Below are 12,441 nucleotides of genomic sequence, written 5' to 3'. Positions count from 1 at the left end.
TGATGACTGGCACAATGCTACAGTACCATTTCCAGGCTTCAAAGAGCAGCTGGCATTTCTTAGCATAATGTACTAATAATTTGAAGGTATTATTTGCACATTGAAATTAGATTGCTGAAAACTAGTATTAATGGGCACTTATTATTTCTCACTAAAACCTTTTCTCTTGTCATGAGAAAAAGAAGTCCCGGAAAGACAATTCGATTATACCCTTTTGAAACCCAATACATTTATTCTCATATTAACCTGTGGTTATGGAAGCAGCGTTCATGAGGAAGATTCCTCCTTTCCTTCCCAAGCATCCTCATCCCACTCCCGGCGCCGCATTCTGTTGCGAACTGCGCCACCTCGTGGCGGCGCGGCAGCACTGCCCGCAGCGGGGCCAGCGAGGCTCTGCCCGCAGAGCAGACAAGCCCGAGGGAACGGGACAAGCACCAGAAAGCGCTGGCACAGACAACTTACAGAAAATTTTGGCATTTTACAGCAAAACCATCAGTTCGGTGGAGAGGAACGAAAAACAAAAATAGCCTGGATGAATCAACATTGCCCAAAAAGCATGGAGGGCTTATTTCTTTTTGCCCACATTCAGAAAATATTTTAATGTTCAGGGTATAAGCATCTGTCACAGGACAGTAAATTATGGAATCTTGCTGGTAAGATAGATTGTTCCACATTGAAAGTGTTCAAAACTGAGACCTAAGAAACCTGGCTTGAACAGAGAAGCCAGGTGTTCAGGGCTGCTTCTCTCAATAACTTTGGAAATGCAATGGAGTAAGAGGAGCAAGAAGGTTAAAACAGATTATTCGAATTGATGAATTGATTCTACTGCTGTGCTGCTGTCATAAGCAACAATTAACAACCCTGATAAATTTGTTTCTCCCACATGATACTTATTTTGATGTCTGGAAATATGAGTGAAAAAATGCTAGTTTCACCTTTTCATCATCTTTAACACTACAGATAATAGTAATCTTTCTTAAAACAACAATTTAACTTTCTAACTCCTAAGTGTTGACACATATTGCAGATGATTGAGAGGAACTTCCTACAAATGAAAAAACTGTACAATTCTGTGTTGTTTTTTTTCTCTTTTAAAAATGCTTTTTGCCTCACTTTCAGATTTAGTTGAAAGCCTGAGCTGGTAGCTATTAAGCAAATGACCTGGCTGCATAGGACTAACTAGTATTCCTAATGACTTTCGTAAAAAGTTGCAGTAAATTCTGAAACTTTATCTCATTTTCCTTGCTCAGTTAAAACACCAAAGGCCATGGTCATACTTTTTTGAGAGGTAAAACACTAATAATTCCTTTAAAACATGATAAAAGGCTTTGCATGTTTTAAGTGCTGATAGGCTGTTGCACTTGTAGCTTCTTGCCTAGTAATGAGGCAAGTAATGTGGCAACACTGACCAATTCTCATTTGAGAAAATGATACAAATTCTACTATTTAATCTTTTTCATTATCTTCTTCAGCTAGCACCTTCAAGACCATGTGAGTATGTTCATTTCATCATGTGAGCACAGCAAAAGGATCCCTAGGTACCTGCGCCAGCATGGGTGAATGTTTTTATTACAAATCATAACTTCTACTGATACATGACATAGTTATTTTGCTACACACAAGCAATTCAGATTTAAAGAAGTGCTAGTTAAGCCTTTCTGTATTTACCTTAGTGTAGAATCTCTCATGTAAAACTTTCATTTGTTTTTTCAAAGGGAGAGGTGAATTGCCTCAGCTGTTGAATTCAATTTAACCAGTCACAGAATCTTCTGCATTGGAAGAGACCTCTAAATTCAGAGTCTGACCATTTACCCAGCAGAGCCAAGTCCACCACTAAGCCATGTCCCCAAGTGCCACTTCCCCATGTCCTATAAATACCTCCAGAGATGGAGATTCCACTACTTCCCTGGACAGCCTGATCCAGTGCTAGACAATCCTTTAGGTGATGAAAGTTGTCCTCATATCTAATCTAAACCTCCCCTGGCACAACTTTAGGCAGTTTCATCTCATTCTATCACTTGCTACTTTGGAAAAGAGGCCAACACGCAACTTAATACTACATCCTTTCAGGTAATTTTAGCCTCATGTATTCACCTTAGCAATGAGGAATCTTGTCCAAGTTTACAGAGTATTCTCATAGAGCGAAAGTTAAAAAGAACAGGCTTTGGGAAGAGGAATCACAAACATGTCAGTCAAGAATGCATAACTAGTTTCTGACCTCCTCTGTTTTGCTCAGCTGGTGAGGTCTATTTATTTGTTGCCCCCCTGAATGATGCTTGGGAAATAATGACTGTACACAGCACTTATAGTTGCTTATCACCTGCAGTGACCTGCTGGCACCCTTTGTGACCTCTGAGGTGTGGCTTTTGGTATGACCTACAGCAAGTAAGAAGCAGAGCAGGTACTCTGGTGCTTAAAAAAATCTGGCTGGGAGAAAGAATTCCAAGTACTGAAGTGTTCTAAATTAAAAGAAAGCTGGAAAGTGCCCTGTTGTTAAAACTACTGAGTTGTGTTTTTCTGCTTTTCCTGGTGAGATAAACTTTATCTTCTTTTTTGTTGTGGTCCACTTCCTACAGGACAGATGAAGGATATGCTCTTCCTTGAAAGTATTTGACCTCTGTCCCAAGAAGGAAGTTGGCAATAAACCAAAACCTTAAGCTTTTGGGTGAGCACTGTAACCACTAATCTATTTTGGAAGGCTACAATTATAGACAGGAGGTGGGCAGCACTGTCATCACCTCCTGCTTCTGATTTTAAAACAGAAAAGTTATGACTGTATTTGGCAAAGAGTCCAATGCTATCTTTGTGCATTAGCCATATTCGGAGCACGCCTCCTTGAACAGGCCCCTTGAGATTTAAGGGGTGGAGAAGAGTGTTCTAAAAGACAACTTCAGCTTAATCCCTCCAGCTCTTTCTGCATTTGGGGGAAGAACAGAAAAACTGACTCCTCCAGAGGATGATTCAGAGAACCTAAATTTAGATACTTGTTCTGAATCACTCCCTACTTAACCTGGGGAAGCTTCCTGGAGACAACTGATTCCACAGGCAAAGGTTATCCTCTGTGACAGTTCCTCTCTCAACATCCCCTCAATTGTCACTACTATTCTCACTGGCTTCTCAACTCCACCACAGTTTAGGCAGGAAGTTGTTGCTTATCCTCAGATACCTGCAAGGCACAAAGGGAGGCACATTGAAGATGTCCAAATACCCGGTTAGGAGCTGCCTAATTTCAGAATTTAAACTGCCAAATCATCAAACAAACTGATTTTTAGAAGTTATAATCCACCAACAGTTTCATAAATTGTTATTGACTTCAATGAAGTTAAGATGCAAAGTTGGCACTTGGTGACTATTTTAGATTTAGCATTCCATCAAATTGCACCATGATTTTCCACAATTTTAAATAAAATTAGAGTTGTTTGTTGCTCTTTAAACAGAAGACATAATAATTATAAAGGGGAAAAAAGGTCTTTATTACTAAATATATTCATACAACACTTTTAAAGCATAAATCAGTATGTTTTGAAATTGTGGTAGCACTTTGGCACTCTTTAAATACTCAAGACTTATCGCTTTTTCCAGGTGAATTTCCGTCTGGGTCCCTCTTGACCAGGCTTTTTTCGTTCCTTCACACGTGGGTCAACTGTCAGTAATCCAGCTACAAAACACAGAAAAACACCCATTTATTTACTGCTACCAGTTAATATTACAGGTATGCTAAGTGTGAGCAAATAACTCTGACTTTCACTAACATAATTTGTATCATCCAGAGGGCTAAAGGTTCAGAAATACAAAACACTCAAAGGAGTGTCATCAGATCCTCTAACTTCTCTTTAGTAACTGAACTTCATTCATATTTTCCTTTACACACCACTAAAATAACCACCCATTGTTTCTTATCTACCCATATTGCTTAAGCCCTTAAAGCAGTGATCTTTAAACTTTTTTGATCACGCAGTCCTAGCAGCATTTTTGAGCATGTACTCCCAAATATATGTATTTATTCACTTATGAATTATATACAGCACATTCTTACGGAATCCCAACGGATCAGTTGCACATTCCCCATTCTGAGGACCACTGTTAAAGTGGTATACTTATATATAAGTACAAATACATTTATATATATAAATATACTTAAAAGTGTATTTGGCAATGTCCCAAACATGTTCACAATTACCTGATCTCAGTAAAGATACCAAACTCATTACAATGTCTATTTATAAGGGTTTTCCTAGCAAGTTATACTTGCCAGTGTTGAAAAGGTACAGTCAAAGAAACCTGCAAAGCATGAATACAGCTTTTGTTTCATGGCTGGCAATACAGTGAAAAAATCACAGCTGTTCTGCCACTAATACAAGCAGGTATTCTTGCTGCTAGTCCAGAAAGAGCATAGTTAAAAGCTTACAGTTAATAACACTGCATTTGCTGAAATAGCACAGACATCTCATCATCGAGAAGCATCAAATCCTGCAGTTATCTAAATAAATTCTATCTTATCCTAGGTAACTTGTAAACACTAAATACTGCAAGAGAGGAAAGAAGCTCCCTCAGTTTGGCTAGTTGCATGCAGTATGTTGCCCGTTACTCTCTTTTCAAAGCCAACATTGCTCATTACTGTCCCTTCAAAGCCAACCCTCCAGCATTTATGTTGAAGAAAACTTTTTTAAAACATGAACAAGACACGACCAGCGAAGTAAAACAAACCACTATCTCAGTATCTTACAGCTCACTAATGTCTGATCCAAATTTATTTAGTAGTGAATACACATTCATGTTTTGTGATTCTATGTTGAGGCAATATAAGCTGGTTAATAGACCTAAAAGAGGTCATGAACAGATGGAAAAATGCTTGAGAAGTCATCCAATACGTACACAAAGGATGCTAGGAAAAAAGTGAAAACAGTCTATAAATCAATGCACATCCCTTTCATACAATACACAAGGTTTCACTGGGATTATTTACTCAAATCTGATCCTTAATGATCTTTGTATTAATTCTGTTAATTACCAGAAACACATTAAGAAACACTGAAATCATTTCAATTCCTACCTTGCCTCATGAATTCCACCTCCTTTTCTGTCACAAAATTCCTCAAGGCTCTTGCAGAGGCTAAACGTATTGCTCCAGCCTGTGCAGATCTTCCTCCACCAGAGACTGTGCAAACCATATCATGTTTTCCAATTCTGCCAAGAAACTGGAAAGGGAACAATAACTGTTCCCTAAGGGAAAAAAAAGAAGAAAAATTTAAAAATTCATGTGCATAAAGTTCTATGCTATGCACATTTCTTATCATTGTATATTAAAAAACATAGTTAACTTTTGGGCAGAGATCCAGAAAGACATTCATATCTCATCCAAATCAATAGGAAATTAGCAGCTAGGAGCATATTCCAACTGCCAATGGTACATACTTTAAGTTCAGTTTTACAACTACTTTTATTCCACTACTTCTCTAAGGAAGCCAAGATCCATCAGCTCTGGATATTGAAACTGAGCAACCTCTCCCTTTATTCTTGAGCTTAAAAATCACAATATAAAATAAAAACAAAAATCACATTAGGAATAGAAACTTTATGTCAGCCTAATGAGAAGTCTTCTCTATATCAGACTGTGCACATCCTCCAAAATCTGAAGCTTTATATGAAAAGCCTCACCTTGTTTGCTTCCACTATGTTACTGTACACCAGAGTAATTACACATGCATGCAATTTGCAAATCTCTTGCAAAACACTTAGAGATGATAATTATTATTATTAATTTTTAAAATAAATTTCAAGCCCTTTCTAAGGGGACTAAAATTTGAACTATTAGAACACTCCATGCTCTTGGTTTTTGCATCCCTTCAGAAAAGGTGAGGCAAGGAGCACAGAGCAAGGCTTGCCTATCAGTAAACTCCTGAAAATTAGGAGGAAATGTAAGACACATTTTTATGAAACAGATAATTATACAGAGACAAGAACATAGAATCAACATAGCATCAACGTGTAACTGTATGGCATTACTTTTGCTGGAATAATTTAATTACAGTAAAGTACAGCTTTCATAGTGCTCTCACCTGTCCTGCAGCACTGGGAAGTAATGTAAAATGTCTATTCCATTCACTGTAATTTTTCCAGTCCCACTGTCATAAACTACTGCAGTAGCTCTGGCAGTTTTTCTTTTACCTTAAAGGAATTAAACCAAATCTTTTATGAGGCTTCAATATTCTCCAGAACTTCAAGTGCCCAAGTAGTTAAACAAATCTCATCACATTCATACAGTGCCAGCTGTTTGGTTTTACAGGCTGAGGTAAGAAAAAAAAATGCAAACAAAGAACAACTATCTTTCAATATATTTTAATCAATGTCTGTTAAGTGGGGGAGAAGTGTGTGTTGGGAAACCAATCTCCTTCAGCACAAAGGAAGCAATCATTCTGATAAAGGAATTATGAAACAAATAAAACATTCTTCTACATTTTGGGGGTGATGGGGCACAAACAAGACTGGTTTTGAACTTATTAAACCTGGTGGCTTTTATCAAATCACACGGGTTGCATGCTCATCAAACTTCATTAACTACTGTTCTGAAGATACTACTGAAAACCAGTGCAAATTAAATCACAGTTTGTGCTGCTCTCACATCTTTGCTGTCATGTAACCTTGAAGACAACCCAGGTAAAGCAGCTCTCCAGCCATTCTGCCCCGCAGATTCTCTGGGACCTTTGTTCTTATTATCATCTGCTGCCTGCTGCATAATACCCATCATCTCTAAGATTCCTCTTAAATGTACAGCATAAAGTGTGTGTGCACACATGCTTTGTCCAGAAAATCATCAGCCTTTTCTATACACATTTGTCACATTTTTTCTATGCACTCATTCATATCCTATATCGCTTCCCAGCTGTGTGTCTCTCCAATGAAAACATAACAGCCTGTGTTTAGAAGATACAGAGACCTTCATACTTTTGTCTAACATCCCCTGCATCTCAGTATGAATGATCAATATCCCATTGTCCATCTCTGTCCCGTATTTAGAAATTTCCTCTTCACACTTTCCTAGGTGTTTGTAAATATCCAAATGCCTTGCTGTTTATTCTTTGCATCTTCAAAGTTCCCCTTTGCTGGACTGCCAACAAAAATCATGATAAAGGTTACTCACTAGTCTAAGCATGCCTTTTTTATACTAAGCAACAACACTGTTACATCCATGGAACTATTCACATTTGTTTGTGCATTCCTCTACTCTTTATGTTCAGCAGTCAGCTCTGCCCAAAAATCAAAGTCCTTTTGTATCCTACAACCTGTAACCCAATGGGGTCCTCTCTACAGAGCTATCACTGTATAAAAATACATATAAAAAACAGATGATAGTAGTCTGGGCCAAAAATTTGTACTTTCTGACCAGTCCATGTCTTAAGTTGGTGTTCCATAACATCACTAACAGCTATACATGCAGTATACATATATATATGAGCATATAAAATTAAGTAGTGACGCTTTCAGCAGTGTTGTACATTATATAAAGAAAGCAGTGTGAAGAGGAAAAAAGTCTGCATTGTTACAAATCAACAAGAAATTATTACCTTCCCCAGTGCTGAAGGCCACTCCTCGCTCGTCATGCTGCAAGGGCTCAATAACCACCTTCTGCAACTGCACAGGAACTTCTTTGGAAAACTTCTGTATATACTTCTCCTCGATGTCAGCACATGGCAATGCCACCAATTTTTGTAAGAGTCGAATAAATCTTGAGTACTGTAAGACAACAAGACTTCATTAAAGTATGCAAGTCTAATTGCATTCACGAAAACTTTCTATTTTTATTTAATGGATCTTTCCTACTTCACTTTTATTGATGATTTTTGACAAGATGACACTTTTGCACCTACATGCTGATTTAAGAACAGCATGCAGTTGCATCATTTTCTGTGTGACTAAAGACATCTAGTTCTTTCTTCAGAAAACAATTAAACTTTACTCCAAAGCATAACCAACCCCTTTTTAATAAAGGATTACTGTATTAGAATGAAGTTCATCTCACTTAAAAGAAAGAAAAAAAAACATTGGAGGGATGTCTTAATTATTTTATTATTGTCTTATTAAAATAGGAAAAGATTTTCACTTGCTTTTTAGTAAGTCAGCATATTCACTGATTTGGAAATAATTTTATTTCACTGAACTGAATCTCATAAATGATTATATTTCATAACATATACAAAAAAATGCCTATCTTTGGCTGTTCAAGCTGAGTTACTTTAATGTTTATGATTTCCTTTAAAACTGAACAATCAAGGTATTTAAAAATTCAAGAGATACTTGACTTAAAGGGCAACCTCTTGAAATAAATTATCCTTTGCTACTGTGTGGTTCTCCTTCCCCCTTATACCTCCCTCCAAAGTTCTTCAACATGTGATTAAAGAGTACACACCAGTGTGTTAACCCATTTGTACCAAAAGCTGGGATGTCCTGTTACCAAGAGTTACTGGCAGGAGCTCCAGACAGCTGTCACCAGATATAAAGTTATCATACCATCAAAGATGGATTTTTCATATAGATACCATAACCTGATTTTTGAAGTTTTTTTCACTTACAAGCAGTTATTACAAGTATTTGTTCTTTTCTCTTTTACCAGAGTCTTCTCTAGCACAAGATTACTACTTTTCTTGTAACTTAACAATAGTCCCTGAAAACTACTTTTACCTAACAATATGACACAGACTTGTGGTAAAGCCCTTGAAGAGCAGAAATATGGAAATAAAAACATATAGAAATTATAGATACTATAGAAGTAGAAAACTTCCAACAGTTTTCACTTGGAGAGCGCAAAAGGAAAAAAATCAATAGCTCTGAGTTTGTTTAATAATGTAAACATCACTGAAATTTTTCTTGCAGTGGCAAAAGGTAAGAATTTGAGCAGGAAAGACTGGCAGCTTATACTGAGACATTTCAAATTTATTTAAACAATGTATTTTACTATAGACTCAGGCTTTGTAGTCTTACATGGGAGAGGCCAGTACAGATAAGGGTTTAGTGTAGGTTTTTGGTTGGTTGGGGTTTTTCTAAGTTTATTGCAATGTACTTTTACAGATGTAAAATGTACTAATGTACAGAATGTACTAAAACCAAGCAGTGAAGAACACCAAACTGTTTGGTTGTACAATTAGACCTGGCACTTGGAGAGGACAAATAGCCATTCCAAATGCAGGAGCTACTGAAAATACTGAAGTCTTAATGGCTTCTACTGCGAGGTAGAGAAAGACTCCTGGGTATTATCAGGATGAAGAATTTACAACAACTACTTCTAACTGATGCTTATGGACCACAATCTGCTGGAGACCTTTTTACATCCCCCACAGACAAGGAAGCCATCACATGCCACTGCACCAGATGACAACTGAGCAAAGGGCATGTTTGCTGCTGTTATGCTATTTTTGCAAAGCTGTTGTTCACAGGACAGACAAGATTGAGGAACACTGCTTCTAGGTGAGAAAACACTTGGAATGTTCAGACAAATAGAGTTACATTCCCTGGTACTGTCATATTCAAGCTTCCAAAAGCTGGCCACATAGACTGAACCTGCTGTGACAAAATCTAATGCTCTTCAGGGGACTGTAGGGAAAAGCTCTGAGTGAGAAAAAAGTGTATGACTATTAGGATGAATAGTCTTATACCCAGAGAAAGATGAAAAGGATGACTCCAAACCTACAGAATGATACAGTTTGCAGACACTGAGGAAGCTGCAAAACTCCTCCCTCCCACTATATTCATACCAAGGAAAATGTAACAGGAGATATCTGTATCAAACCACAGATCTATACAGCTTTTTGTCTTCTGTTATTTGATTTTGTAGTCAATCACTAAGAATAAGGGCTCCTTATTTCTAGTAAGCCCTCTGTGATTTTTCTATCATTACCATGTCATCCTTAACATTAAATAACTCTGTACAGGTTAGCTATTGTACAAATCCATTGCATTTCCCCGTGTTGAATATTCCCCTTCTCTACAATCAGTAACAGCAGCTCTAGCCCTGTCTATTTTTCATCTGTAACTATAATAAATGACTATTTCTATAATAAATTCTTATAACCCATTCCTGACCACATAATTAGATAACAAGGAACAAGTGCTCTAGGTCTCACAATGTTGCCAGGAGAAAAACTAAATTATGGTAATAACAATGGAAAGTTCTTAAGAGTTCTGTATTGTGCTAAATAAAAGATATCTACACAAGTCACTTCAGAACAACATGAATGTGACAGTGCTGTGAACATATGCAGACTTCATCAGAAGACAGAAGACTCTTTTGAAGTGGACCTCCTTCTGCATAATACCTTTCCAGTATCCAAAAACACACCCAGAGTCCAGATTTTTAAGACACAAGCCTCCTTAAGATTGGGAAGATTAATTACTTACATCATCATCTGACACTTTTTCTAACAACATTTCTTCCAATTCAATCTTAGTCAGCCATCTGCTGCCAGCCAGGTTTCTGTTTAAAATATCACATATATTCTTCCTTTAGTTAACCATGCAATTAGAGTTACATCACAAAAGACCACACATACAGTCAGTCTTTGTTCAGAAATACATTTTCCATTACAAATGAATGCAGATCACATTCCTATAGTAAACATGAGAAGGCCTACGTTAATTTTAAAAGATTTGCCTTTTGAAAGGTGTGGTAACTTCATGTATTGAATTAACCACATGACCATTATGAGTGTCAGCTATGCATTATTCATATTATTGAAGTCAAAGATTGAGTTAAAGTAATACTGTAATAGGATGTGATCTTCCCCCCAGCTTACGACTTACTTTTAAAAGCCTGCTGCCAGGAAAAATTTGGTATACTAGCAGCACAGAGCAAAATCAAAGGCAGAATGTTAAAATCAAATTCTTTTGCCACTGGTCTTTACTTTTCTGATCAATATAAAGAACAGCACTAGCAGTAAGCATAGTCAAAGTACTAATGTAGCAGTGACACCCTGTGTTCTATCTACTGTGTAATCTTGAGCTGCTCAGCACAGTGACTGCACTGATGGTAGCAAAAGCAGAAATTTCTAAGATAACAGCCTCATACAGGAGAGATGCTAAGGCAAAGAAAAACCAGTGCTTGAAGTAAATGTTTGAAATATATATGAAATGAAGTGACCAACTAAACAGCCATAAAAATACATTCCAACATTATCAGGTAAATTTAAAGCAAATACGTAACTAGCTTCTTAAACTCCTCGGGTTTTTTCGAAACAGTGTTTTCAGCAGCATGAAGGAAGCTGTGATTCAGTAAAACATTCCTTCTGAAGGTGTTTTTAAGGAGTACTACTTCTCAAGCATGCATATTAATGCTTTTCTGAGTCAGGACGTGAGAAAGGATTATTTAGAAACAATGCAGATTTTAACAATGATTTTAAAAAGCTTCCAATCCTGATCTAGGTATATAGGTATCTATATATAGGTATATAGGTATATATATAGGTATATAGGTATCTATATATAGGTATATAGGTATATATATCTATAGGTATATACTTACATTTACATACTGTTACTTGCTACTTCCACTAAAGCTGGAAAAAATTTCTTGCATGTGAAAAGCTATAAACTTTAAGTAGTTCAGATCAGGTCCTAACCCTACAGTTAATATTACAGAATGGATTCACAATAGATTATTTTCTGGGAAAAAAACCCTAAACCAAACCACTAACTCCATGCCTCTCAAACAAAAAAACCAGCCCTTCCCACTAACCCTCTGCCTATACTTAGGAGATAAATTATCCTATCCAGACTAATCTCAGAGGAAGTACCATATCCAGTGTGAGAAGTAAGTATCAAAAATTCTTTAAATTCTCTGAGCTTTACAAACCTAACAGGGAAAAAACCTTTCATCTCTGACTAGCTTTAGGTCGTTTTTCACATCAGTAAATCCACTGGCTGAGCTCTGTGAAGAGTCAGGCTATTTTTCAGCAGCATGCAGCAAGAAACTAAATTCATTTGTTTTCTTGTCTGCTCAGAACCTAACACAAATCTATAATAAAACATTTTGTGGGTCACAGAATGCTATTTATATCATGAAGAAACATGAACTTCTGTTATTTAAGAAATTGAAATAATCTCAGCAAATTAATCCTTTCTCTTCCTAACATAAATAACAAATGGCTGAAATGAAGAAGTGACAAACCAACACGATGTGCTCCTGGAGCAATGCATAAATCTGGCTAGAAAATACACAGCAAGAACAAAGATAAAAACAACTTGGGACTGGGAAAAAATAACTATACAGAAAAGCAGTAAATGCCTAAACCAAAACTTCCTAGCTGTAGCCATTTCTTTTAAACACTTACTTAACTTAATTTTCTAATTTGAAATCCTTGCAAGAAATCTCAGAAAAATCAAGACTACAGTCTAAGAGGAGCAAACAGCACCTAAAAGCATATCCTGATTGGATACACCTAGAAACCAACA

At 36.8% G+C, this 12,441-nt stretch overlaps 1 protein-coding gene across 1 annotated transcript in view; it reads right to left on the bottom strand.

Annotated features, from left to right (window-relative positions):
• Nucleotides 1–3,449: 3,449 nt before the first annotated feature.
• Nucleotides 3,450–12,441, bottom strand: part of MRPS9 (mitochondrial ribosomal protein S9) — a 34,194-nt gene continuing 25,202 nt past the window's right edge. The window contains exons 7-11 of the mRNA XM_066571596.1: nt 10,393–10,468; nt 7,566–7,734; nt 6,060–6,168; nt 5,054–5,223; nt 3,450–3,658 (exon numbers count right to left, since the gene is read on the bottom strand). Of these exons, the coding sequence (XP_066427693.1) occupies nt 3,567–3,658; nt 5,054–5,223; nt 6,060–6,168; nt 7,566–7,734; nt 10,393–10,468 (616 nt within the window). The 3' untranslated portion in view covers nt 3,450–3,566. The remainder of the gene's footprint in view (nt 3,659–5,053; nt 5,224–6,059; nt 6,169–7,565; nt 7,735–10,392; nt 10,469–12,441) is intronic.

This window comes from Molothrus aeneus, chromosome 2 (assembly GCF_037042795.1).
Source record: "Molothrus aeneus isolate 106 chromosome 2, BPBGC_Maene_1.0, whole genome shotgun sequence".
In the NCBI taxonomy this organism is placed as follows: domain Eukaryota; kingdom Metazoa; phylum Chordata; class Aves; order Passeriformes; family Icteridae; genus Molothrus; species Molothrus aeneus.
Note: the sequence above shows the minus strand (reverse complement) of the source record. Positions and strands in the feature narration are given on the sequence as shown.